Source organism: Epinephelus fuscoguttatus, linkage group LG3 (genome assembly GCF_011397635.1).
Source record: "Epinephelus fuscoguttatus linkage group LG3, E.fuscoguttatus.final_Chr_v1".
Classification (NCBI taxonomy): Eukaryota; Metazoa; Chordata; class Actinopteri; order Perciformes; family Serranidae; genus Epinephelus; species Epinephelus fuscoguttatus.
In genome coordinates this window covers 11,674,199-11,701,880 of record NC_064754.1, presented here as the reverse complement: position 1 = coordinate 11,701,880, position 27,682 = coordinate 11,674,199, and the positions used below count along the sequence as shown (strand labels likewise).

At 40.2% G+C, this 27,682-nt stretch overlaps 1 protein-coding gene across 2 annotated transcripts in view; it reads right to left on the bottom strand.

The window, feature by feature from the left end:
- The window catches only part of LOC125886115 (neuronal acetylcholine receptor subunit alpha-7-like), a 58,461-nt gene that overhangs the window by 2,940 nt on the left and 27,839 nt on the right, over positions 1-27,682 (bottom strand). For both annotated transcript variants that reach the window (XM_049572063.1, XM_049572064.1), the window contains 6 exons: positions 21,526-21,635; positions 10,940-11,019; positions 9,143-9,310; positions 2,882-3,076; positions 2,248-2,334; positions 637-746 (listed from right to left, as the gene is read on the bottom strand). In XM_049572063.1, coding sequence (XP_049428020.1) covers positions 637-746; positions 2,248-2,334; positions 2,882-3,076; positions 9,143-9,310; positions 10,940-11,019; positions 21,526-21,635 — 750 coding nt within the window. The remainder of the gene's footprint in view (positions 1-636; positions 747-2,247; positions 2,335-2,881; positions 3,077-9,142; positions 9,311-10,939; positions 11,020-21,525; positions 21,636-27,682) is intronic.

Here is a 27,682-nt window from a genome sequence, read left to right as displayed (position 1 = left end):
TACAACTTAAATCTCAAGAACACACTGAAATCGGAAAAACAACCATCCAAGGAGCCTGTGAATGCATCATTGGCCTTGACTGACAGAGGTCTCGACTCCAGCCCAATTTGATAGTCCCTCTTTCACTCACCATAGCAGGCAGTGTGACCAGTACCCTATGACAACAGCTAGTGGGCGAGTGGGAAAAGTCAGGGATTCATGAACACATTGACACGTTTGACAGGCTGACCCAGTACATACTGATGTGTTAGTTCATTTTTGCCCATCACTAATATTGGTGGAAACCTTCATGTAATACAAAGCTTTGTCAAACCTTAAGATAAAATAAATCTTGAGAAATAACTCTAAATGTACTGTATAACTGTACAGTTAATACAAAGTAACTGCGCTGTTCGTGGATATTTCTGCTTATGATGGTCTCTCACAAACAGTTAAATAAAGTGTTGTTAACTCACACTTGGGATAACAAATACATTTGTCAACCTTTGAATAAATGTTACTGTATTACTCCAACAAATAACAGCTATAGCTTAGCAACAGCCTACATGAGTAGTTAAGTGTACCAATATTAATAAGTTGTGTGGTTATTTGAAAATAATGCAGTTGTTGGGATTAAAAAAATTATTGTGAACCTACCCATTTGGGCATCTTCCCTCCATGGGGGTCATGGTGGTGGAACTGTAGTACCAGGACTGTCACCACCACAGACAAGCCTACAATCATCATGGTGCTGGCAAAGTACTGAGCTAGAGGAGAAAAGGCACATAAGTACAGCAGAGTAACTTCCATTTGTGACAGAGAACAACTAATACAGTCTAAAGGTGTAATTCTGAATGAAAAGCTCATGAATCTACATACAGTCCGAGGAGAAACATGAGAGGTAAGCATTGTATTTTGGCAGGACTGCTGCCGAGTCAGTCCGCTGGTTGGTTGGTTAGTCAGTGGAGAGTTTATCCCTGTCAACAGACCTGAGGTCATACCACCACAGGGAGTGGTGGGAGGATGACTAACGTTTTACTTCCTAATGTACAAACCAACCAAAACACAGACACACACTCGCGGGTATTTGCAGCCACGGAAACATGAAAATGCATAACATATGCATGTAGGCAAGCACGCTACCCGGTCCACCACACACACACAGACACACGCAGACACACACAAACATGAGATATGTTCCCCTTTAAACAAAAATTGGTCATGTTTTATTTCGGTCTGGCTCTGATATCAGTGAGCGCATATAAAGGTGGACCAATCAAATGCTTCTGTATACACCTCCATGTCAAAGTATAATTGGAGCTCTCATTGTGAACCTTGAGGAGTATTTATTTTGTCTTCAATCTATCAGTTCCGCTCCACCTACAATGTGTAAATATGTCTACACCAATAAAGGTGAGTTTGCTAATGGCTTCGTTTTACATCACTGAGCTGCCAAATGATACTGAGCAGCATTTCTGTCTGCAGCCTCCCCTCCCATGTCATGGGCGGCTGCCTCGTCTCCTATAGTCTGTATCAGCATGGCTTCATTCCATGCAACTCTATTGGTCCTCTGCTCTGAGGATAATCTCCACATCCTGTATCAGCAACCTCCCACACCCAGCTGCTAACGGCTGCCCTGTGGTGAATATGAGGTGTGAATATCTCGGCAGTTTAACCTATAGTTAATGGAGAAAACTCTACACACTGACCCACCAACTATGGTATGGCACTTTTTAGCCTGTCTGGCTCCTTAATGAAGGTCAGATTCAGGTACAAGGTGAAAAATACATGAAATATAACCTTTTTATTTTCCTTGCAAAAAGACTGACACCACCATTTTTAAAAATCATGACCATTAATATAGAATACTTGCCCACATTCTGCATTGTCTCACTTCATTTTCCCAAAGTGGTTAGAGGACCTGTTATGCTTATTTTTGGGTCGGTACTTTCTACTTAAACACGTTTACAGGCTTACACAACTGCATACAAAGTATATAGAAAGACGCTGAAAATGTTGAGGGAATTAGTAAGCTGCAGAGATAATTTTTTTTAACCTTTGGAAACAGCCAGGTTAGCTGTTTACCCTTTTCCAGTGTTTATCTATTATTACGAGTAAACATCACGTCTGGCACAAATAGCTAACTGTTAGGAAATAAGCCCTTGCTCATTTTGTGATCCATCTCAGTTGTTTTTCTTTGTTTTTCATCACTTTGAAAGCCAGACAATAATCACACTGAGCACCAATTAAAACAGAAGTGTGTCTTACCAATCAGAGGAACAGAGTCTGAAGTGGCAGGCATGATCTCTGCTACCAGTAACATGAACACTGTTAGAGACAGCAGCACTGTGATGCCTGGAGGACGACAGTAGAGCAGAAACACAGAGGATAAATTCTTTCATCACAGCCTAGTTTGCTCTTAAATGGTGACTTGAGAGTACTCAAAATAAATGCAGCTGGTCGCTTCAAAATAGGTGAAATCAGCTGTGGATTTATTTTAGAATATTCAGTCTCTTTTCTACCCTCGAGGGATTACTTGCAGTTATATATTTACTCTGGCCCCGTCTCACTGAATGGCGTTTTGAAACTAGCTGACATTTTCGGGTCCAGGTGATTATCTTTGCTGTGTTTATAATGGAGCTTTTATTCATCTGCTAATGAGTAAAATCCAACTCACATGCTAATTCCCAGTCATAATGCCAGCATTAGCATAGAGTAATGACAAATAAATGAGTTAGCAACAGTGTCGGGACCTGGTGGGCTGATATCACCAAGGCGGGGGAGAGGAATACATTTTTGTCTCTATGTATGATTGCAATCATGAATCACTGTCCCTCTGTGTTAGTGTGAGAGAATGTGTATGTGTGCTGGGATGGACTGATGTGTGTGTCCTGCCCTGTACCGAGTGAGATCTTTTCTCCAGAGTCAGCAGGGAGCAGGAAGACCAGCAGGGCCAGGCCAGAGATGAGCACACAGGGGATGAGCAGGTTGAGGCCGTAGTAGAGTGTCCTGCGGCGCATGGTGACCGTGAACGTCACATCGGGGTAGGGTTCCTTACAGCATTCGTAGTACAGCTCATTACGCTTGGCCGGCACACCTGGGGGAGAAAAGAAAAGATGGGAAGGTGTAAATCAAAGGTAAAACACACAGAACTGTAAAATAAAAGTCCAGCTCTCAGTTCTGAGTTGGCTGAGTAATATTTAAGATCTTATAAAATAAGCAGTAATGGTGCGGCTGTGGCTGTTTGAGCGGTTGGCAGAGAGGATCAGTTTACAATCATTATTAATACATGTTTATTAGTGGCATTTAAACACGATTGAATGGGTAGATTTGTGGTCAGACAGTTACTGGTTTGAATCCTTGGACATAAAGAGAGAAAATGAAATGATAAATGCACCCCTGTCCTTTTTATTTCATCATGTACAATACAGTGGGTTATGGATTTAATGTCAGTCACTCAAAGATGCCACAAAATCTAAATTCCAGACTTTAACTAAGCACAGTTGGAGCAGTTGTTGTGTTTTTAGGAAGATTAGGATTTCAACATTAATGTATTGTCCTGGTAACAGTGTGGAAAGCAGCTTGTCGCTGAAAAAAAAAAAGCAATGCACTCTTGCCTAAATGATTACTGTACATAATAGAGTGATGTAATCTTTTATATAAAGTAATAATCCTCCCAACACAGTTTTCACCTTGTGTAGAACAGCACATTTAAGCTGGTCCAAAATCACAATAAAGCACAGCTTGTTGTGGTTTGTTGTCTAAACATTTGAGTCATAAATGTTTTCTGCAGCAAATTAATTTTTTTTTTTTTTTTTACGACGGCAGCCACCTGTTTGAGAGCAGCCTTTCTGTTCTAAATCTGTACACTGACTGATAGGCAGTTGTTGCTCTTAAGCTCTTCATCCTCACTGGATCTGTCTAGACGTGTTTTGTGCAACCACAGAGGTGATTTGTAGACAAAGTTCATGTATAGTCCAATCTCAGGTCCAGTGTGTTCAGTGGACTTTACAGCCCAACATCAGCAACAGTTCCTTATATAGCACATTTCATACTGAGTAGCAGTTTAAAGAGCTTTACAAATTGCACAATAAAGTCAATAATAAGTGTTGGAGATATAAGCTATAGAGATGTCTGACTTCTCTCCAGTATAATAGAACTAGATGGGACTCAGCTTGTGCTGCTTAAAGCGCCAAAAAAATTCATTTGAAAAACTCAACAACAACAATGTCTTTTTTTCAGAAACTATTGTAGAGGCTAAGCCAACACTGACACGCTGCACTAGGATGACTTAAGTGATGCACTGATTGTTACCATGTCTAATGAATCAAAATCTGAGTCAAACTTGCTTGTTGAACCTTTGTCAGTGTCAGTTAACCTTGAATATGTTTCCAGTGATACTCAAAAACATCCACACGTTTAACTCCCACAGCAACAAGCTGCTTCAGCAGTCAAAAAACTGTTTTTCTTCCAGGTGGAACTACTGAACAACATCCGCCAACAATACCACAGTGCAGACAGAAGCGTGCATCTACTCATGGATGAGAAGCTCCTGCTTGTGCGTCCTCCTCAACTGAGCTGTAAAGTCAGCTAGCTCAGTGGTGCCAGGTGAGCTAACAGTAGATGCTAGCAAAAGTCTAAAAGAGGCACACGGTTAAGTCATTTTATCCCCATTCAAATTAGCAGAGGGCTAAATCAAAAGTTAGCCGTTGGCGTGGCAGAAGTCTCCAGTGGTCTTGGTCTGTATGCACAATGATAATAATTTTAAACCCTGTGAAGTCGAATTTTTTGGCTTCATGCGCCTCTGAGCAACTTTTGCAGGAATGAATGGTGTCCCACTTCCAACACTGTGTCTTTATACATCCATGTACAGGAGAGATAGCGGCTAGTGTAGCCTCAAGCAGAGATGAGGAACGGGCTTCAGAAGTCTAGTGACCTTGCTTCTTTCTAACTTTATGCCCCCAATTTATTTTTCATTTTCACATTCGTATTCTTCAACCAATGTTGACTCAAGTGACATCACATTAGAGATTTATCAGACTTCACACAGCTCCCTCTGGAGCCACAAATGGCTTTAAACAACTTTGTCCACATAAGCAGTAATAGCCTACTACCTGACGCCTGAAAACAGACTTTGATGTGTAAAATCAGTGGAGTTCCCCTTTAAGATAGACTTAAAAAATGTGAACCTATCCTTTAATCCTCACATTTGAACATGGGCATATTATACATGCACACATACATGTACTCCATTTTTTGTGTTTACCAGAGGAACAATCAGTGGACCTGAGTCACAAGACCTACGTGCTTGTACTTAGAATGATGAGCACTGCTTGGGCAGGAGAAACTGTCAAGACCTGTCAAGAAGCTTATTAAACTCTGTGTCAACTTTAAATTACCCCACTATCCCTGCAAAACAATCCTAAATCATTTATTAATCCCTAATACTCATCACCATGCCCTTATCTGTCTTGCCGGCATATTCACATTTACAAGACTAATCTGCCTTTTCCATCAGATCAACAACAGAAAACAATGTCACCTTGGTCTGGTCAGATGCAAAAAAGTCCTTGCGTGTAAAACTTGTGTGCATTTGTGCGTGTAGGAAGATTGGAAAGCAGGACTTTGATAGATTTCATAGCGCAGTCATTTCAAAGTGTTATCTTTTCCCCTTGATTAAAAAGCCACAATCAGTGAATTGTGTGTGTTTTGTGTGTGTCTGTGTGAGAAAGAAGGAGGGAGACTCATTTGTGGCTCGAAGTCAAAAATCAGTGTTTGGAGTAATGGAGCCTCATCATACAGCTGTATCAGCCATTCACAAGTTCAAGTGTTTACTGATTCTGAATGAGGCCTGGTTCAATGTAATCAGTGATATAATTAAAATACACTACTCAAAAAAGCCCAGACTGTGTGTGTGTGTGTGTGTGTGTGTGTGTGTGTGTGTGTGTGTGTGTGTGTAAACATTGTTTATTCCTATAGAAATGCAATTTAAATTAATTGCATGGATTCAATTTAATTTCATTTAAACGCTGAAGAGAAATAGCCTTTGTTAACCATCTATTAATTTGATGGATTGCAGACCTGCAGATGCATCCACCACATCCTGTGTGTGTGTGTGTGTGTGTGTGTGTGTGTGTGTGTGTGTGTGTGTGTGTGTGTGTGTGTGTAGATACATACGCCGGCATGGGCATGGGAATGTTCTAAGGCACCAGGACAGTGTGTGTTCTTGGCCAGCTTGCCGCCTGACCGTGCCTGAATTAAGTGAACCATCCCGAGGCCAGCTGTCACCCCACACACACACACACACACACACACACACACACACACACACACACACACACGCCCCTCCATTCTTCCAGCCAGCTGGGTACTCTCACTTTGTGTTTAAGTATATTTGTGTGTGAATGTGAATTATACTGTTGGCCTCTGATTAACACCCAAACTTGAGTTAAAGATGATGTGAGCACTTCATTTCCACATGGGGAGAACGAGGGGAGAAAAATAACAAAAAACAAATGAGGGGAGAAGAAAGAAAACAAAGAAATGAGCAGGATTTATTAGCTTTATATTACCTTTAGAATCTTATCTTGAACTTAACCATTTCTGTCTTCCTTTGTTTCATAAGAAGAGACAAAAGAAACTCGGACTACGAAAGGATCACGGTAAAAGACACAAATAAAAATGAATTGAGCTGCGAAGAATCCTGTTTTTGTAAACTGTAATGTTAAAGTAAACACACTTATTTGCTCCCTTGTTGAAATAAAAGAGAAGGTAGATACCACTCTGTCTGTGCAGTACATATGAAGCTGAAGACAGATACTAACATACTATTCATACTAAGCAGGATGTCAAATTAAGCATATAATGTTCCAGCTGCATAGTATGTGGATTTTGTATATGCAAGACATACCCAGATACATACTTGATTAGCAACAATTTATGACTATGTGGCGTGAGCTTACTGAACATACTCAACTGTCCCACAATGCATTGAAAGTAACACTTGAGCTTTCTTATATGAGGCCAGTTTATCCAAATAATGCCTGTCTGGAAACCTGCTGCAACATTTTTGGAGATGTGAGAGCTGCTGGACAGGTCAGAGCGTCTGTCAATCATGTGATGCAGTCTTATGACTATTACTATTTTGCTTGAGCTAACTTAAGTGTAAACAGTCTGTTAGTAACCCTAACCCTTAATTGTTCATCGGGTAGGCAGTATGATAGTACATACAGACTGAATGTTTACGCAGCCTTAGGCAGCATGTCAGTTTGCAATTCTGAACACAATCTTTCTCCAAAGCAGTGACTTCATGGAGTTGTGTTGTCATCATAAGGCCATCAAAAAACTAGCAAAACCTTTGGGAAGCTACTGCTGCTAACCCAGGCCATCAGGAAGCGCTCTGGGCTTTGAAGCTAATTTTCGTAGTGGCCCAAAAAAAAAACATTTTTCCCATAAACTTATATTGGTAAAGAGACATCTGTATATCAATTTAATGACTTGTTACACTATTAGGATTTAATCCATTGGGTCTGATAACATTTGGAAAGTCTAGCAGAGCTGCAAGATTGAATCATGTTATCTTAATTCAAGTTAGCGAAGTGCTAAATCAGAAGTAGCCGGCTTGGCTAGTAGGTCTCTTTCTCTATGGGTCCAATGATGCAGAAGCAGCACTGATCATCTGGGCAATTTCTCACTCAAAGTGTTTTTGGCTTCATGTGCCACTGAGCAACTTTCATAGGAATAAACAGAGTCCCGCCTCCAAGACTTTGTCCAGGTCTCTTAATACATCCATGGGCTAACCCCATGAAAACCCAGGATGTATAATTATAACTAGGTTCCCAAGATGGCGCCTTATCAGTCCAATGGAACTGCTCATCTGACGCATGTGCCAAAAAAATCCTCCGCGATATGTGACCTCCTAGATATGTGCAGTAGTGTTTCTCCTCACTCGGCTTATAGACATGACATAACATCACAGATTTTTAAATTGCGTTTCTCAGCTTGAGGAAAGTTTTACAAGTATAAAACCTCCATGAATCAAAAATTCATGATAGAACAAGTCATAATTGACCTTGTTTGCACTTCATTAAAAACCAAGGCTGAGCAGCATTCTTGGGCCCTGATAGAAACACAAATTGTTATTTTCACTTTAGCCAGACTAGGTTGTTCCCCCAGTTGTCAGTCTTCATGCTGAGTTAATGTAAGCAGCTGGCAGTAGCTTCATATTTACCACACAGGCACAAGAGTAGTATCAGTCTTTCCAACTATCTCCCACCAAAAAACAAATGTGTATTTCCAAAAATGTCAAACTGTTCCTTTAAAATTCTATTGTGCTAAAACCACTTGTTTTACACCATGAGAGCCACTCAACCTTTAGTCCCATAATTCTCACACAAGTTGCTCTTTAGGTAGCAATCATCCAAAGAAATCAACTTACACATTAATATATATAATCAAGGGCAAGATGTGTAAGAGTTCAAGAGGAAACTGTGTGGATACTGCTGCAATAAAAAACATTCTCCAGCCTATCTTTAAGCAGAACTGATAGACAGGGAAGTGTCAGTGAGAGCAGCGTTTTACATGGAAGTCGACATCGCTGAATCACCTGCTGTCAGAGCTGTGTCATGCTGACTGGTTGTCTGCCTCTCTGGAATATGACTTGGAGGGCCTAGCTAATGTTTAAAGTGTCTGTCTGTCTCAGAATCTGTTAGTCTTTCAGATTCCCTGAAGGTTTTTACAATTTGCATCGCAAACATATCCTCCAGATATTGGAGGTGGTGTCAGTCATTCATCATATCAGCTCTCACACCCTATCTTTATCCCTCGAATGTCACCATGCAGCTATTTTACATTGATTTCTGCACTCATATTTACCCATACCAAATGATCACCAAAATATTTAGTGTCTGACAGCACTGCTTTGACATTTACTTCAGTAAACAGCCACTAAAAGCTTTCTCTGCGACGACTGATACATTTGTTCTGATATTATCCTGTCAGAAAAATAAACACACATTTCATAAAAGCAATATGGGTAAATATGTTGTGTTATAACAAGACAGAAACTGAAGGACGGTCATATCTTAGATTTCATTTTTATTTTGTTTTACTGTTGTTATCCACCTGAATATGTTTGAGTGTGCCTGTCTGTTTTTCCACTTACCTACTAGATCCCATTCCCCGTTTGGTATGTAGGTCGAGATGTCCACATCCATCATCTGGAGGTCCAGCAGCCAGCCGTTGTGGGTCCACGAGCCAAACTTGAGGTCACACTTCTGCACATCAAAGGGGAACCACCGCACATCGATGTAGCAGGTACTCTTCAGGATGCCTAGAGAGAAGTGTTGAGGGAAGTTACTAAAGGGAAGCGCTTAACACTTATTTTGGTGTGTGATTTGCTTAATATGTTTAAAATCTAAAGTAACTAGTACATTTCAGTAGGAGTCATTTCACTCTTTCAAGCCTCAGAGACTGGAGCAAAACATGCCAGTGACCAACAGGCAAAAGTGTTTCTGGTTCTGTTGATCAAGAAACACTTCAGTGTCATTTAATGTCAAATTGTCCACCAAAATACCTTAATTTTTGGTTTTATTTTTCAGTTTGACATACTTTGAGCACTTTCATTTAAAAAGTTACCAGAGTAATCAGCAAAAGTCAGAAATCTAGGGTTAAATTTGATTGAAATGCGAATGTTTTTAGACGTACACATATAACTGTTGTTTCTATAGTGTTCACCTTGTGGCAGGTCCTACAATAAGAGACGCATTGAAATGTAGTTGACACACCGTTAAATGACAATGTGTAATTTTCTGCTGCTAGGGGTCTCAATCAAAACAAAAACAAAAGACAGAGCAATGCAGTCAGTTTCTCCCGACTAGGATTCCGTCAGTGTTCATTGTTCAGGATGTTTTTACCGTGAGCTGAATTATCCGCTGAGTGCTCCTCCTCTCCAAAACAAACAGACCCAGTGATTTAAACTGGAAAGAGAAGAAAGCAGTTTGGCTTGTTGTGGAGGGGCTACTAGCTCAGCTCCCGCTAATGTATGCTCACATTTCCTCCACGATAACTTTTTACCAGGAGTCAAATCATCCACAGAGATTTACTGCTCTCCAAAACAAACCGACCCAGTGATTTAAACCAGTAAAAATACTGAATAAAGCAGTTCCACTTCAAAAAATTAGTGTTTCTCCTACGCTGTTCGGTACTTAAGGGGCTGAAGTCAAACTGCTGCTGATGTTTGTTCAGTGAGTTTCTCTGCTAATGTAAGATCCAGACATCTGATGAATTAAAATCCTTCAGCCAGCTGAAACATATAGCCAAAAACGACCACAATCTAAAAAGTATAATGTAAAAATGTGGCTTAAAACTGGATAAAAGTCAGTTTATGACAGCCACAACCCTGAAGCATGCGCAAAGGAGATATGACCCCCTAACAGGTGATGAAATGGATTGTGTCCTATATTAAAACTACAGATTTCTCTGGGTTTGAACATTAATGGAAACATTTGGGATAATGTGAGTGACCTCAACAAAATATAAAATGCAGGTCGTTTTTAGACATTTTAATTTAGAAAAGATTGGTTATATGAAACATTGGTGCCTATAAACCTTTCACTTTTCTCAATATTTGGCCTGTTTTATCCTTGACACCTCTTTGTATCTGAAAATCACCAAAACAATGGGCAACATTTCAGTCAGTGAGTTAGAAAACAGTGAGGAGGAGAATGATGACAGTGATGATGATGATGATGATGATGATGATGATAATGACAGTGACCATGTCGGTGTTCCTAAAGATGACCACAATGATCAAAACAGTTTTGATGTGAAAGGCTGCTAATGGTGGTGAGGATACTGCAGAACAACTATAAGTAATGGTAATACAGTGACAAGATCAAGCTAATGCAAATGAATTGAAAGTGGGTCATTAGTGAGAGAGAATATATTTTGAATGTCTCACCTGGTGGGATGTACTGGCAGGATCCGGACGCATTTACCAGCACATTTGTATGGAACGTAGCATCAAACCTCTCATCAGCACTACGGAGAGAGAGGAATGGATAATGTATCGCAGCATGTAAAGAAAAAGCTCCCAAATCAAGGAAAATAGGAGTTCTAGAGAAATACCAAGAAAAAGACAGACCATAAACAGTAAGTGAAGGTGACAGAGAGAGGTAGAGACAATGGGGATTTGTGTAGATCCAGACAGACAGTGTTTAATTTTACTGATCATCTTAAACAAACATGGTTGTCTGCCATCGAGACGTCCTTCAAGCAGACAGGAATTATGTACACCCAAAAAGCAAAGTACAGACATCATAATCACAAAATTACACATTTCACACAGGAACAAAAATCATCCCTTGAACATTACAACAAAGGACTCTACATATCAAAGGACAGCCATTCTTAGACTATAATTACAAATGTTGAGGACTCTTTCTTGCTAGATATAAAGTATCTCTCTGCATTCACTGTTGTAAAAAGCAGCATGTCAGAAATATTACAAATCCAGTCCTGGCTAATTGAATGCCTTTAACAAGAACTTCAAAGAACCTAAGAAGTGCATTCAACTGCTAGTATTTGTCAACTAAAGAGCACTTACAGAGCATATCTTTCCATTGTGGCTACAGATTACTCACTATGTGGATCTGTCATCTAAATTTTCCACACCTTCAAGAATACGGTGACCGAATAAAAACAGAAATACTTGTCATACATATTTTTGATGCCAGAAAAAATGTCATACAATCTGTTAGGCAGAATAACTTTGGCCTACGAATCAAGGAATCCAAGAAAAAAATACTGTGTATGTTTTGTGCATAAACTGCCTTTCACCATGCTTTATAAAATCTGTAAGGTACATTTTAGCCATGCTAGTGGCTCTAACGATCGCAATTTCAGTTGATCAATTCAGGCTGTAATTCAACATTTTTGCCTGGACAGAAATATCTCAACAGCTACTGAACGTTTAGCAATGCGTTTTTGTAAAGAAGTCCCTGGTAAATAAAAGATATATTCAGTCCAGTCATTGGAAGAAAAAGTTGGAATTGTATGTTTCTGCAAACGACAAATATGTTACATTTGCACCTTGTCATACATATCACATCAATGTTTCTAAACTAATGTCTTATATAAGATGAATTTATCATCCGGAGGTGGAGGGAATGGTGGATGGTGCGTCACCTTGGCGAGATGCCTGCCAAGCTGCAGACCATCTGACTGTTTGAAACCAACAAACAACAAAAGTGATTGTGATTTAGCAAGTCATTGCTGTGTTTCCAGCAGCCTTTTTAGGCTCCAGACGTGGGTGTTTTTTATTAACCCATTTTGTTTTTTCTATCAGAGATAGAGCCATGAAAAGTGGTTGTTTTTGTCAAGACATCACTGTGGTGATGAAGTTGGGACTGTGCCCCCCAAACTGGGTATCTTAAGCCAAAACATGATTTTTTTCCTAACCATAACCAAGTGGTATTTGTTCCCAAACATAACCACACAATAACGAAACAAGGTTTCAGTGTATCCACAACATAAATGTAACATGTATGTAATGTATCTGTGGTTTGCAGAAACGTACAATGCTCACATTTTTTCAGCCAGTTCTGGTGTATCCTTGGTGATCCACTGATCTTTCCTCTTGCGCCATCAGCAGGTTGACATTTGGGGTTTTGCATTAAATATATTGACAACTATTGGATGGATTTCTACATTCATTAATGTCCTCCTCAACATGAACTGTAATTTCTTGTTGATTCCTGACCTCTAGTGTCATCAACACATCACAATTTAATTTGGCTATTTCGCTCAAAGCACAGTACAGCCTTATAGAGCTGCTGGCATGGCAGACAAAACAAAATAGGACATCCTTTGCAGAAGCTGTAAAAGCCTTTATACGACAGCAACTGAACATGTATCAATTTATTCAGAACAAGCATGATATTTTTTAATACCTCTCAGTATGCTGTGACCCCCATAGAAACTCCGAATGACATATACTCATCATTTTAAACATTATATGAGCACACATCCAGAGCCAGACAAAACACCCTGACTCATGCCATCATCCATTATTGTCCATTAGTACATATCTACCACTAACAATATGAGACTGGGAGCAGTGGGAGAATGTGAGGGGCATGTCTAAACTCCTCCTGAAGGCTTTTTGTTGGACAGGTAGAACATAAATTTAAGCTAAGTGAGTTGGGAACGAGCCCAGGAGGCCAATAACAGGACAAGGCTTTACCCAATGCAGATTTATAGCCGCTACATCAATAATCTAAATCTAATCACTCTTTTCACTTAGCAGAGGGTGGAAAAACAAAGAGGCTGTGAGAGTACTTCGAAGCAGCTGTAATTACTCTTATTCACTGACGAGAATAAATGAGCAAAATTAGCATTTAGCCTTGTAATGGTATTTGGAATACATCTGCCCAACACATACATTAGCTGTGTAGCACGAGCATTTTCAAACTGTTTGGTGAACCTTGTACAAATGTAGAGACATATATATATATATATATATATATATGTATATACCTTAAAATGGTAGCACACATGAGCTTCACCAGGTGTCTTGATGTGAAAGCTACATTTTAATCACATCACTAAGCAGGTGGAACATATGTCACATGGAAAGATAAGGGCATGATCAAGGTGTTGAATTCCAATGGAGTCCTTTTGTCCTCAAAGGAATTCTTCAATAGCTTAACCATCTTTTTCTTAGATGTAAGCCATTGAATGAAAAAACAATAGACACGTGTAAAAATGTGGAGCCATTTACTTTCAAAGCAATAGATCTTGCCAAATGTATAAGCTCAGAGAAGTCAAGAGAAACTATTAAAGAAAATCCGAGGTAGACGTGTACCTCTAAATGTTAAGTAGGGGTGGTAGTGGCCACTTCCCTGCATCACACTCCCTAGCTCAGATCACACTTCTTAGCCTTTATTTTGACCTCAACTACACACTTGTAAAGTTTCGTGGCTACATCTTGCACACTTGTGATGCTATCGCTGTGACAAAATTTGTACAAAGACACACCTGATAAAAACTGCTTCCTGCTATAAAGGTGTCTCCAGAACCACGTTTTGCCATGACGACACACACACAGACTTTCAAGGTTAAAACACAACCCAGTTGCAAAATGTTGGCATTGTACATTTCTACAAACCACGAATATGTTACATTTGCAGGTTATTGTTTCTTTACCTCTCAACAACACTGTTGTTAACATGTTGTTAGGTTCAGGCACCAAAACCATTTGCTTGTGATTAGGAAAAAATCATTTTTTGGCTCAAAATACCCGCTTTTGGTGCTGTAATGCTGGCAGCAAACGCAGCGATGTCTCCGTAAAAAACAACTATTTTTGTGGCACAGTCTCCACAGAAATCGCAGCGATGTCTCAGCAAGAAATGGTTGCTTTTTGCAGCCCTATCACTGATGGAAACTCGGCATCATGTTGCTAAAAAACATCCAAGTTTAGTGGCTAAACAGCTGCTGAAAATGTAGCCACAATTTGCTAAAAAACAACTGGTTTTGTTGTTTGTTGGTTTTGAACATGGTCTGTAGTGGTCTGCAGCTTGGCAGTTGTCTTGCCAAGGTAACACACCATCCATCATCCCCTCCACCTTCCGATGAAAAAGTCAGCTCATATACTACGCATTGAAATTGGGGATTGCAGAAATGTAAAAAGCCAAAATTTTCTGTTGGCAACTGGGCTGGAATCAAAACCAGCCATCGCGGCATGATAGCATGTAATAACCTGCTTAACCTGAGGACAAGATGGTCCACAAAATGGGCACATATCTGTAAGGGTGCTGCTACACACCCACAAAGCCCTAAAGAATACAATTTTAGCACATTAGAACATCCACTCACTCAATTAAATTGCATCACCCACACTGACATTTCTTGCCTGTGAAACACTGTTACATTATATGTTAAAATATCATCATCAAGATATGCAGCTGAGGTCAGAAAAGACAGCATTGTACAGTCTGTACCAGTTCACAATTGAAATCATCTTTACATGTACAGACAGCAGCGCAACAGTGAGATGGCTTCCATTATTTACATAAAAAATAAAATGAAAGCAGAAAACTCCGTCCCTTTGTGTCACAGCTTCCCAAGTGTCTGGAGATGGTGAAATATTCAAAATCATGCCGGGGACAGGACAAATGGTTCCTATATTATTAATCTGGCATGGGTTTAGGTTTGCTGCAGTGCTGACATGGGCACATACAAAACATACAGCTGTCTACCTCCTGTATCCCCCACCAGTCCGGCTTTACAGCACTTCATGTCCAAACTGTCTTGTCTAACTTGGACAGACTACCCTGTCTCTCCAAGCTAAACTGAAGGAACAGACAATCCTAAATCTCCTATAGTGATTACATGCATAGTGGAAAATGCATAGCTTTGCAAATTCTCTGCAAATGAAATAACATCAAAGTTGATCATTGATCTTTGGCCTAAGGTGTTGTTGTATGAACCACCATATGATCAAACAATATGTCTGTTACGAATTCCCCAGGCGGCATCCTCTTCTGAGGCCCACCCAGGCACTCCAGGAAGATCAGATACTTTGAGCTGCTGTTTGCTGCATACGCATTAACAACAGTCAGACCTTTCATCCTCAAAATATACCAAGCCCTTCCAAGTTTTTTCTATCCCCCCCAAGTCGCTCCGATTACAACGGGTACATGATATCATATTTACACAAGATGGATTCTTTCTAGCCATAACCCTGCGGCTACCTGTTCACACCTGGTATGATCATTCATCTTGGGTCGGATCACAAGTGGACAGCTCGTGGTCTTTCTGTTCACAGTACACATTAGAATGTGTCTTCACCATTAGATCTCCCTTACATGTACATCATTTCATTCAATGTCATTCGGAAAATATTGTTGCAAGAGTGTGAGCTTGGCGCTGGGGACAGTTGGTGAGAGTCTGCCACCGCACACAGTGACACAGGGCTAACTGTTAGCATCACACAGCTAACACTATCTAACAGTTATCAATGAGTCCTCATACAATGGTTCATATCATATCCTAAGAAAATGCACACACAACAGTTTGTATGATATCCTACAAATTAGCACGCCATGAATGACGTCATGTTCTTAACGTAAAATTACATAATTAACACAAATTTACGGAAATTAGGTTTGGGCAAGTAAAGTTACTGTGGTTAGATTTAGTGTGTGTGGAGTGAAAAAATCGCGATGGGGACAAACCTTAAAATGAGTTCACATAAAGTTATTTATTTCCATCAGCACATTGGTCACGTGACTGCAGCCTTTTAAAATGTGTGGGTTATGCAGGAATTACTGATTTATCATTACCTGGGATATCTATGAATTTTAGTGCATTACTTTTCATGGGAAAACAGTGCATGAGAACAGCCTGACAGAGTCAACCTGTTTCAGTGTTGAGGTGAGTTAGCTGAGACTGCTTAGCAGCTGCTGCTCTGTTAGATGGAGCTAATAAGGCAGATGTTGAACTGACTGTTCACTGCTAGGAGAGCAGCTCCGGGAATGGTCCTTCAACACTGCATTTAACCAACCTATGTAACCCCAGCAACAGTCGGATAAGCAAGGGCATCAGCTAAGTAGGTTGTCCTTCAGTGTGGCTCGGGAAACATTAGCATACAATCTGCTGAATGAATGTGGCCATATGCAGAGAGACTGGGTGCATTCACGCCTGTACTTAAAGCTCGCCACTTGTAATCCTATCACCCAGGATGCATGTTAATACCAGTTGTAAATAGGGTCTGTCAAAGCACCAGATCTCTATATCTAACTTAACAGGAGATGGGCTCACAAAGTACGCCTGCAAGCTCCCCTCTCAGGCTTGGCTCAAGCAGGGCATCCCAGGCAAGGGTGCTCAATCCAAACACTGCTCTTAAATGTGTCATTGTACTGTGTACAGTGACTGTGAGGTAAACAGTAGAAAGTAGAAAGTAATCTACCAGTAAAGAACACATGCCTGTATTTGATTGGCCACCACAGCATCTCGCCAAATGAGGTTGGGTTGCAGTCCAGCTGGATGACCCTGCCTGTTTTTCACCAGAGCCCTTTGCATTGGCACCCAAACTGCATCACTGCACTGTCCTCATTCAAATTAATGAGGAGGATGTGTTTTTGTCATGCAGGGCTGAAGTTGCTCTGAATGTGGCTTTAAGGCACCAGTATACCAAGTCACAACTGCTTTTCAGATAGTTAGATAGCTTTGGAAACCCCTTTCCCTTCATACCTTACCAACGTCAGAATTGGGGATGCTCTGTCCGACAATTTATATAACTTTCTGAAACCAGCAATATGATATCAACAAGCACTTCATGGTGTGATTGGTCACCTGTGCAGAGAGAAAAAGGAGCCAATGTTTTTGAACTTCTCTCTGAAATTCCTTTTCTATTTCTTACACAACTATTCCCATCATTTGTTTGGTAAACAACCATCAATTTTCAATTTTATTTATAAAGCCCAATATCACAAATCACAATTTGCCTCACAGGGCTTTACAGCAAACGACATCCCTCTGTCCTTCAGACCCTCACAGCGGATAAGGAAAAACTCCCCAGAAAAACCCCTTTAACGGGGAAAACCATAAAACCACCATGAATGCTTTTGCAACATTATCCTCACGCCTCCCCACGTGACAATACTCAGAGGGGTTTCCTGATATTTATTCAAAATACTTTCACAGCTTAATTGTTTTACTACATTTACAATGTTTGTATTTCTTATACTTTTTGTCTTTTGAAGTCATGCTACTGCAACAACCTAATTTCCAGGTGGGTATCAGTAAAAGTTCACCTTATCTCATAATTTTAATCCCGTTTCTCGCTTGCTTTCCAACTTCATAAAAATAGAAACGAATGATTTTACTGATGATTTATACTGCATGCATAAGGAATGTCAGTTTCAATCTGCGTCTGTGTCAGGACTATATTGTTGTTATCATTAGCGATCACTGATCCCCACCGTAAGCTGCTTAATGTTCTGTATCATCCCTGTTAGATAGCCAAACCTCTCTTTTCCTCCTCTCCATCTCTCGTGCACACACTAAGTGAGAAATCTGTCGCTACCATCCCATAAAAGAATCCTCAGTCACCTTGAGGGTACAGCTGAAAAGCCGGTGCCATCAATCAACCCTGCCATGTATCAGGTTATTTTTCCCACATTACAAGTGTGATTCTTTAAGTGTGGGTGTGTGTGTGATTCTGAGGAGGCGTGAAAAGGATTGATGCATTAAAGACATCTTACTCCCCTGTTAAATACCCTCTCTTGGAGCTTGACGGTTTAATAATGGTCAATAATCACACAACCTTTCTCCCCGGGTGCCTTTTACCATAAGCGGCACTATAAAAAAGCAGTTTCACTCACATATGCAACAGCGCCAGACAAACACCGCTTTAGTATTTACTCAGGTGGTATTCCCATGCACATTTATAATGTGATTTATGTTTAGTATGGCGGTCCTCATTGAAGTAACAATCAGCTTCCATAACTGTATTTACTGTGTGAAACTATACAGAATGCTTGCCATTGCAATAACCTGATAAATGACTGTACAGAATCTGATTTTTTTCCCTGTTATTGCATTTTATCTAATGCATTACTTTATCTTTCTGTTACAGGCACAGAAATAACAAATGGAATCTTCAAGAGCCAAAAGATAAAAACTTAAAGATAAAAAGACCAGACTTCTGTGCAAGGTAAGCATCAGGCATTTCTCATGCACTGTTGGTATGTTTTCCTACAAAAAGTAATGCACCAAAATTAGCACAACTCCCATGTAATCATGAGCCAGTAATTTGTGTATAACCCATGTATTTGGGAAGGCTGAGATCACTTGACGAATGTGCCAATGGAAGTAAAAGCAGAAGCGGTCCCTGAAGGGAGACAGGTTGGGGTGGTGGATAGGTAACAAATCAAAGGACTTTACCTCAGGAGACTGGTGTTCGTCACCATGTTTCTTTTCTAAAACCTAACCTACATAACTTAACATTACAAGACACTGTTATTTCACAACCATCTTCCGGTCTTGAACGTACAAAACAAAACAAAAAGTGGGAAGTGGAAAAAAGAAATATAAAGAAACACAAATCAATAAAAATCGTAACAAACGTACAAAAAAGACAGTATCCCAAATGAACAGCACACAGGAGAAACTACCAAACAGTTACAGATTATCTCAATAAAGAGCCCTCTTTCTTCTCTCCCAGGGTTTCTCCAGATGACTGGTTAAGTTCTATGTTTCAAATGTGAACAGATATTTCCGTCTTTTGTGAATTTAATATATTTACAAAATCACGTTGTGCACTTCACAATAAAAAGGCCAGCAGTAAACAAAATTGATCTAATTTTCAATATTGTTTAGACAGACCTCAACCTAGCATGTAGAGATTTGTGTTTTTTCTTGTTTGCTTTTTAGACAAATTATATACAACATAATTTTCCATAACATATTCGGTTTGTATCATTGTAAAAGTATGCAGTTTTGGTTTTGTCCATATATCGTCAGCCCACTGTCCTTTGTCCTTGGCACACAGATTCTCTAAACAAATCAATGCTTTTCATTTAAAAAAAAAAAAAGCCTCACCAGACCCAGAGCTGCAAAACACTGTGCTTATATCTTTACTTTGTTTATCCCAGATAAAAATGTGCCTCATCAACCTACTTTCATCCATATCAAGTAACAGATTCCATAACTGAGCTGTACATTTCTTCCAGCAACCCTCATATGAAACTTTTCCAGCATGAACTAAGACCTGTATCGCTCACATGTGCCAGACAAGGTCATGTGATTTCACAGAATGTACCATGTAAGAGGCACATTGGGTATTTCTTGTTGTTTTTCAGTATGTCACAGCTGTTGAGCAAGACGGTAAATGTTCTGGACGTCATTTGTTTACCATGTAGGCGACGGTCTGTAATAAATGTGTAAAGATGACTTGTTTTTCAGGACAAACTCTGACATGTTTTTTAAAGTGCACAGAAAGCCTGAAAAACAAAATTGACACGGGTACATGATCAAGCTACTTAGAGGCAAACTTGAGAGATCCTTGAATCGTTCTCAGGAACTGAGCTGGTCCAGATTACATTGTCAGTATCAATCACAGAAACACCTAGCAACCTATTTTATTTGAACAGGCACAGCAGACTCATCTTGCCAAAATGGCTGAGCAGGTTGAATAGGAAAGGGGTTCAGTTAGGCTGACCTATGAATCAAAGGGACCGATGAGCTGTTCAAAAACCATTAGTTCTGTTTTTTACCGTAATTCTTTGACAAAGGTATTAAAAGAAATGAGCTCCACAGGAATGTTTTCAATAAGACCTGTAGAGCTTAATATGAGGGTGAATCATCTCTACAAACATGATGAAGTCACATGGTGATGTCTTAAATAAAGGACTAAAAGAAATGACTTAAATACTTCATACAAATAAAGATAAATTACAGAAATCTGTTGACATTTTGTTTTCAGTCATCTAATTCCTACTGCCCATTGCAGGCAACAGATGCAAAGCCCCCTGGGAGTTATGGTTTATGTCCTCCCAGAGGGAATTGGCTCAATCACCTCATTAAACGAGGCTGTAACCAAGAGTGAAATTTCATCTGGGGAATATTTGCATCCACTGTGTCATAGAGTAAACAGAGCCCAGACAGTCTAGAGTGTCCATCTGTGTATTATAGAAAACAAATTCATATAGGGGGGGGGAGAGAAAGAGAGGAGGGCAGAAAAAATAAGTACAAATGAAGGAGAGTATGCAGAGCAGAATGAAACTGTAGGAGCAGTGACAGATTAACCAATGTGCTGATCATGCCAGGCACCAGTAGCCATTGATATAATTATCAGCAAAAATGAGGTTTCATCATATAAGTTGCCTTTCTTCATCCCGTCCTTAACGTCAGTATACTTTATCAAATAACCATTCTCATTCGAAAGAGTAAAACTACGCTGTGTGGATGATTTTAAATGCAGTGTGGTGAAATGATGAATCACTCTGTCAGTTCACAAGTAAAGAGACTCTGAGGGCCTGTGGAGTAGAGATTAAATATGGACAGTAGAATTACATTATTATGCCAAGATTAATGTGACATTATAAAATATTTTATGTAATTCAGACTAGCCAGCTTCAGAATGTAGAAAAGTAGATTAAATCAATAAAACTTTAAAATGAACTCAAGTAGCTGGTGAAGGAATGAAATGATTGGAGTAGTATTAAAGGAATACTCTGCCCATTTTCAACCAGGTCTGTGTCACGCTGGTGTGGGTGGTGTGTGCAGAAAAACAGTGTCAAGGGGCTTCTGTGTATCAGCAGCCCATGAGCCAAAATCTGACGGATGATGCGAAACACGTCATTTTGCATCATCTGGCAGATTTTGGCAGGCAGTGAGCTCCGTGTGCTGGCAGCAAAGGGGGTGAAGGCCTTTAATGAGAATCAGCAAAGTATCTCTTTAGGTCGGAGAGAATATGAGAGGATATAAAACAAGACAAGACTAGGCAACAGAACAGGGCTAAAAGTTGTAAGTATACCCTACCTGTTGTAGAGGAGGATATCTGGGACCCATACCAGATTGGAAGGGAAGCGCAGGTTTTGAACCCCGGGGTAGCTCTCTGCGTTCCATGATAGGTATATGTCTGTCCAATACTGAAACAAACAATAGAGAGTGTAAATGAGACAGACGAGGTAAAGACGTAAAAACAAGAACAAAACATAGGAAAATACAGGTTAAAAGTGCTGCATGTAACTCTGGAGGAAGAAGATTGATTGAGTCCCATTCCATCCATCTATCCATTTTCATCCGCTTATCCGGGGCCGGTTTGCAGGAGCAGCAGGCTGAGCAAAGCACCCCAGATGTCCCTCTCCCCAGCACCACTTCCCAGCTCTTTCTTGGGGACCCCAAGGCGTTCCCAAGCCAGATGAGATATGTAATCCCTCCAGTGTGTCCTGGGACTATCACTGGGACGTGCCCGGAATACCTCTAATGAGAGGCACCGAGAAGGGAACCTGATCAGACGCCCGAACAACCTCCACTGACCCCTGGCTCCACTCCAAGCTCCCTCCGGATGTCCGAGCTCCTTACCCTATCTCTAAGGCTGAGCCCAGCCAGCCCACGGAGGAAACTCATTTTGGTTGCTTGTATCCGTGACCTCATTCTTTCGATCTCTACCCAGACCATAGGTGAGGGTTGGGACGTAGATGGACCAGTAAATCAAAAGCTCCGCCTTCCAGCTCAGCTCTCTCTACATCACTGCATACGCCGCACCATGAGCGGTTGACTGGAAATACGTCTCATTCCCGGGTCTTCAAATACCACACTTTGGATTGGTGGTTCAGTCTGACTACCAACCCAAAGCGTCAGTATTTGACGACCTGAGAATGAGACTCAACAATGACCTGTCTTTCTCCAGAGTTACGTAACAGCACCTTTAAGTGAGCAAATGACAAAGCGTGAGAAAGATGAATGCCAAGTTTAAGACTCTTAACTTTGTGTTTCTTGGTTTGTATCCCAGCCAGGCGATTTGCTCTTTTTGTTTTTGTTGCTGATATTATTATTAGCAATGTTCACAGCTCTGACAGCATCACACGTTCCACAGCTTAAATAGTGTTGGTACAATGCCACGCAAACTGAATTCTCATCTATGCATCATAGCATCTCTCCTGTAATATGAAGCATATCCAGTGCAAGCAACGCAGAACTTTCTTACAATTATGATCAGCCTAAAACCATCCGAAGTCAAACATTGTCCCTTTAGCTGGGCTGATATTCCATGAAACTGCTGGCTCTTACACTTTGTCTCCAGCTCTGCTAATGAAGCCTGGCAGAGAAACCTTGCCAAGCCAACAGTTGCTGGCAGTGACCCCTACACTCCCAGTTGAGTGTGGGTCCGTATTCAGCAAGGGGCTAACTGAGCCCAACATCAAAGCGTCTAAAGGCACAAAGAGTGAATGTGTGTTGCCTCTGTGCCTCTTTTCATGACTCACAATACGAAGCAAGATGATGTGTGGTCTGTGGAATAGTAAACATATTAGTGTGAGTACTGTCGTGTCTCTCTGTGGGTGTGTATGTGTGTAGTATACTGTATTTATAGAAGTCACATATAGGTGGAGGCACTCAGATGTTGTAGCCAAAGGGCACATTCTCTATGGAGCAAACACAGTCCCATTGCTAATGTGGCCACAGTGCAGTGGGTACATCTGTTTGTGCCTTTATGTGCGTGTGTGTATGTGGTGTGTATGCATGGGCATACACATATGGATATTGTGCAATGTGTATTTTTGTGTTTGCATGAATGTGCTCTTGGGACTGTTAAATGTGTGCATGTTTCTTTTTGTGCACATGCAAATCCATCTGTGCTTCTGTCCATATTAGTGGCTTTACAATCAGTCCCAAATCCTTAAAGGAGGGTGCCTGAATTGAACCATTTCAAAGAGATGCTATCCATCTAAAGGGGGCCTGCTGACATACGTCTCCACTCAAGCAGCTAATGACTTAATCACTACACTTGTCAACTGTGGGCCTTGGCTGTTTGGTGCTACACAGCCTTCTTTTCATGTTGTTCACGTTGGCTGGGAAAGCACAACTAACAGCCAACAGAACAAATTACAGCTCACTAACTTTGTAGTCTGTCAGGAATAGATGAGGAGGACACTGGGCTACATAAGGTAACAGCTGTCTAAGAATAGGTTTGGAGTTACATAACAGAAAATTAAGAAAGCGTCACTAATTTGAAACTATATTCTTCTTAAGAGACTGTCAAATTTATTCTCTGAATGCAAGCCCCAGGAGAGGGTGTAGGATGCAAATGTGCAGTATATGTCATGCATTCAAGAAAAGTAATGCTAAAATAGTTGGGGATATGATGTAATATTTAGCACTTTGGCTGCTGCAAAGAGATAATTGGAATATAAATTGCATGTAAATGATTAGTTATACTTTTATGGTTATCTATTTTTTCATGTAACTACAAGTAAATTCTAAATGTATATACTCTGATAGATATAATCCACAGACCTCACTGGAGGTCTGGAATGGAGAAGATTATACATCAAGTAATTCTGACCAGGCAATCTGATTGGTCCACAAGACATTTAAAATGTGCTCAAATCAGCGCAACAGCACACCTGACTTATCACTAAAAATATTACACCACCATTTCCATGGCAGTGTTTTCAGTGCCAGAGGAAATACCAGAAGGCTACCAAACTGCTACAAAATGGACCGTTTAATTTTTAACTTTGATTTTTACAGTGGACTCAGTTTGATGAATGGTTGGAGGAAGATGAAGCTGCTGCTGCTGCTGTTGCTTTGGTATATACTGGACACATGCATACTCTATATATCCATGTATATGGGCTAAAATCTATAGGAAAACTCTTTACAATCCTGAAAATATTATATAGCTGAATATGTAAATATAAGCATACTGGAAGTCAATATTTGTTAAGCTAATATATCTGAAACATTTTTTGGTCTTTATTTCAAATTACCTGCAAGCGCCACAGTCCTGACTGCATCACTGTTGTGCCACAGTTGATGTTAAAGCACACCCTCTTGTGTCATATTGCTTAAGTGTACCTCGGGCTGTATATCTCTGTGCAAACCCAACCCCAGCCTGGGAAACCCAACCCAAACCTGAGAAGCAACCTGTTTTTTATGCCCGAACCCGACTGGAGCCTGACACAGTAAATGTAACATTATTAAAGCGCTGAGTTTTTGCCTGTCATGCTAATATATTATTACCATGGTTACAGCTTGCCAGGAGTGTCAATGTCATTTTAGTTCATGGGCCACATACAGCCCAATTTGACCTCAAATGGGTCAGACCAATTAAACATCACACAGTAACCTATAAATAACATCAGCTCCAATTTTTTTTCCCTTTCTTTTTATGTAAAGTAGTACAGCTACATTCTGTAGACATTCATTCTTTTATAAAACAGATGAACAGCCTGAGATGTCTTAAGAAATATAAGTGGAATTTCAAAAATATGGCTCAGTTTTTCCACATTCAGTCAGTCACTGTCATGATATTTGCATTTATCCATACGTTTCCTGGTACAGATACAGGTGTGATACAGTCGGTACAGATTCTTTGAACTGCTGATTGACAATATCTTCAAACATGGTCACAATAAGCATTCATTGTTATATCACAGAACTGTATTCTGGTCAGGGTGGAAAAGCCTCTGAAGCAGAATTTTACATGAAGTAGGCAAAGCAGGTTTAACTTGCTCCTGAAACCTTGCACCTCTTAGTATAGTCATCTAGTGGGCCCAGTTGGACCATTTGGGGGGGCCGGTTCTGGCCCACATGCTGTATGTTTGACACCCCTTCTGCATACTATAATTATAAACGCGGAACCTCATAAATGACCGTCAAAAGGCACATACGACACAAACACATTACGCAATGTCATTAGCAGTTAGAAATAAATAGATTTGAGTTTTAGCCGACTATTGTTGTATGCTAAGTCTTTATCTCCATAAACTCTTCCTGAACTGTAACCGCTGTAAAATGACTTATTTACATAATCCAACCATTGTGACATATTTGGAGTCATTGTGAAGGAAGAGGATATCATCCACTTTGTTTCTTCCAATGTTTTCTGCTAGCAAAGCCTGCTCTTGGCTAAAAAGGCCAGAGTCTTTGGAGCAAGTACACAAAGCTTTGGATAAGGTTAGGTGATGACAAATTTTGTTTGACATCCTCCATCATTAGCTAGCTAATGTTAACTTACATGAATATTTGCCATTTTAAATAGCCTATGTGTTGTAACATAAATAACAAACCCAGCACTCAAGAAGTAGCTCAACACAGACAGTATATTCATCAGTTTTAGGCTGAACCCGACCCAAACATCATTTGTAAATATTTGCAGGTCGGGAATCCACACTTCAATATTGACTTTTTCTTTGATAGAATGCAGTAAAAACTGTTGACAGCATGACCTACAGATTATCCAGATTCACAGCTACACAGCTCCCGGAAAGACTGTTTACTGATAGATTTTCAGTAAACACACTTGTGTTCGCCTTCAGTGTATTCAGATTTAGGCAGGAATATCCAGCACTATATTAAAATCCAGATAAAATAGTGACCCTTTAAAGGTCACTTTTCCACCATCAGTAATCACAGGCTATAGAGGAGGAGACAAAAGCAACACTCAGTCCTTAGAAAACTTAAGCTCATTACAATTCTCACAGCTAAAAACCACATAAAATCCTATCCATTCGGATGTGAGACATTCATTGCCTGATAAACCTGTAATCCTTAAATCCTTCACGATGCAGCGAAGGTGAACCTGCCCCTTCTCCATCTGACTGTCTGTGAGCTACTTAATGTACTTCTCAAGTCTCCTTCAAAATCTGCTGCATCTGCAAAGCACCCTTAAGCCATTACACCAAAGTGGATGCTCATATTAAAGAGATAGCTTCCTGAATAATTGATTCATTCATAACTTGTAAGCCAGTCAGCAGCCAACTCAACCTGTACGAGCGCAGGCTGTGACATCCTTAATAGGCTATTCCGACTGGGGCCGCTGTGATAATGAGGCTGTTGTTCCTACCTGACTGGCCTGATGTAACATTTTCCTGAGCAATACAATGCATATTCACTGTACCATTAACTTATTGTCACCTTTCTATAATGGGATAGATGTGCTTTAAGTGAGCTAAGTAGCTTAGTTTCTGCATATCTGAATGGCAGTACAGATGTTAAGCAATCTGACAATCGACTTCTCCTCTGCCAGTTGTGTCTTAGCAACTGTAATAGGCACAGCAGGTCTGTCAGGGTTTCACCTGATGCCAAAGTGTGCATGGGGCTGTAGCAAGAGAAATACTTGGCAAAACAAGTTCAGAAGTTTAGGGGATGTGAAGTAAACATTGGGTTTATCTACCCAAGGCCAAGACTTCACGACTGTATGGAGGCAGGTTTTGAATGCTATCAGAGTTTAGGTGAATGTTAGAAGCTCTGTCCAGCTCTTTGATTTGTGGGAGTTTACACTCCACCAAAACCAGCCAGCTTCACCAAGACTGCGTTACACATGTTAGTTCTCATCTTAAAAACCTTTTCTCTTGTAATGTTAATGTCAAAAGTGACAATTTGAACAAGTACATAAGCTAAGCAGTCAGTCAGGGCTAATGATATAACAATTGAATCTACATTTTATCACACTTAGCGCTGCTAGCATTACACTGCAATACAAGAACAATGGTGTTTTTTAAATTCCATGTCCTCTGATCATCTGGTGAGGATATACTGACTTAGTCCAGTCAAAAATGTAGGCATTGTTTGTTCCTCAGTCCATGGACACATTACATTTGTATGTTTTGTACATATCATTTTAACATTTCTAAAGTGACGTATTATATGAGCTGACTTTGTCATTTGGAGGTGGAGGCGATGGTGAATGATGTGCCACCTATGTAAGATGACTGCCAAGCTGCACATCACTGTTCAAGACCAACAAACAAATGTTTTCTTTTCTTTTTACCAAGTCATTGCTGTGTTTCCAGCTGCTTTAGAGCCACCAAACATGGGTGTTTTAGCAACCTGTTGCTGTTTTTCAATCTTAGATAGTGCCATGAGTGTTGCCAACTCTTTCCCAATGAAAGTAGCTAGCACTAGCTCCAAAAGCTAAAAGTTGCCAGATGATGTAATGGGCTTATTTGCATATTGGTTTTTGCACAAT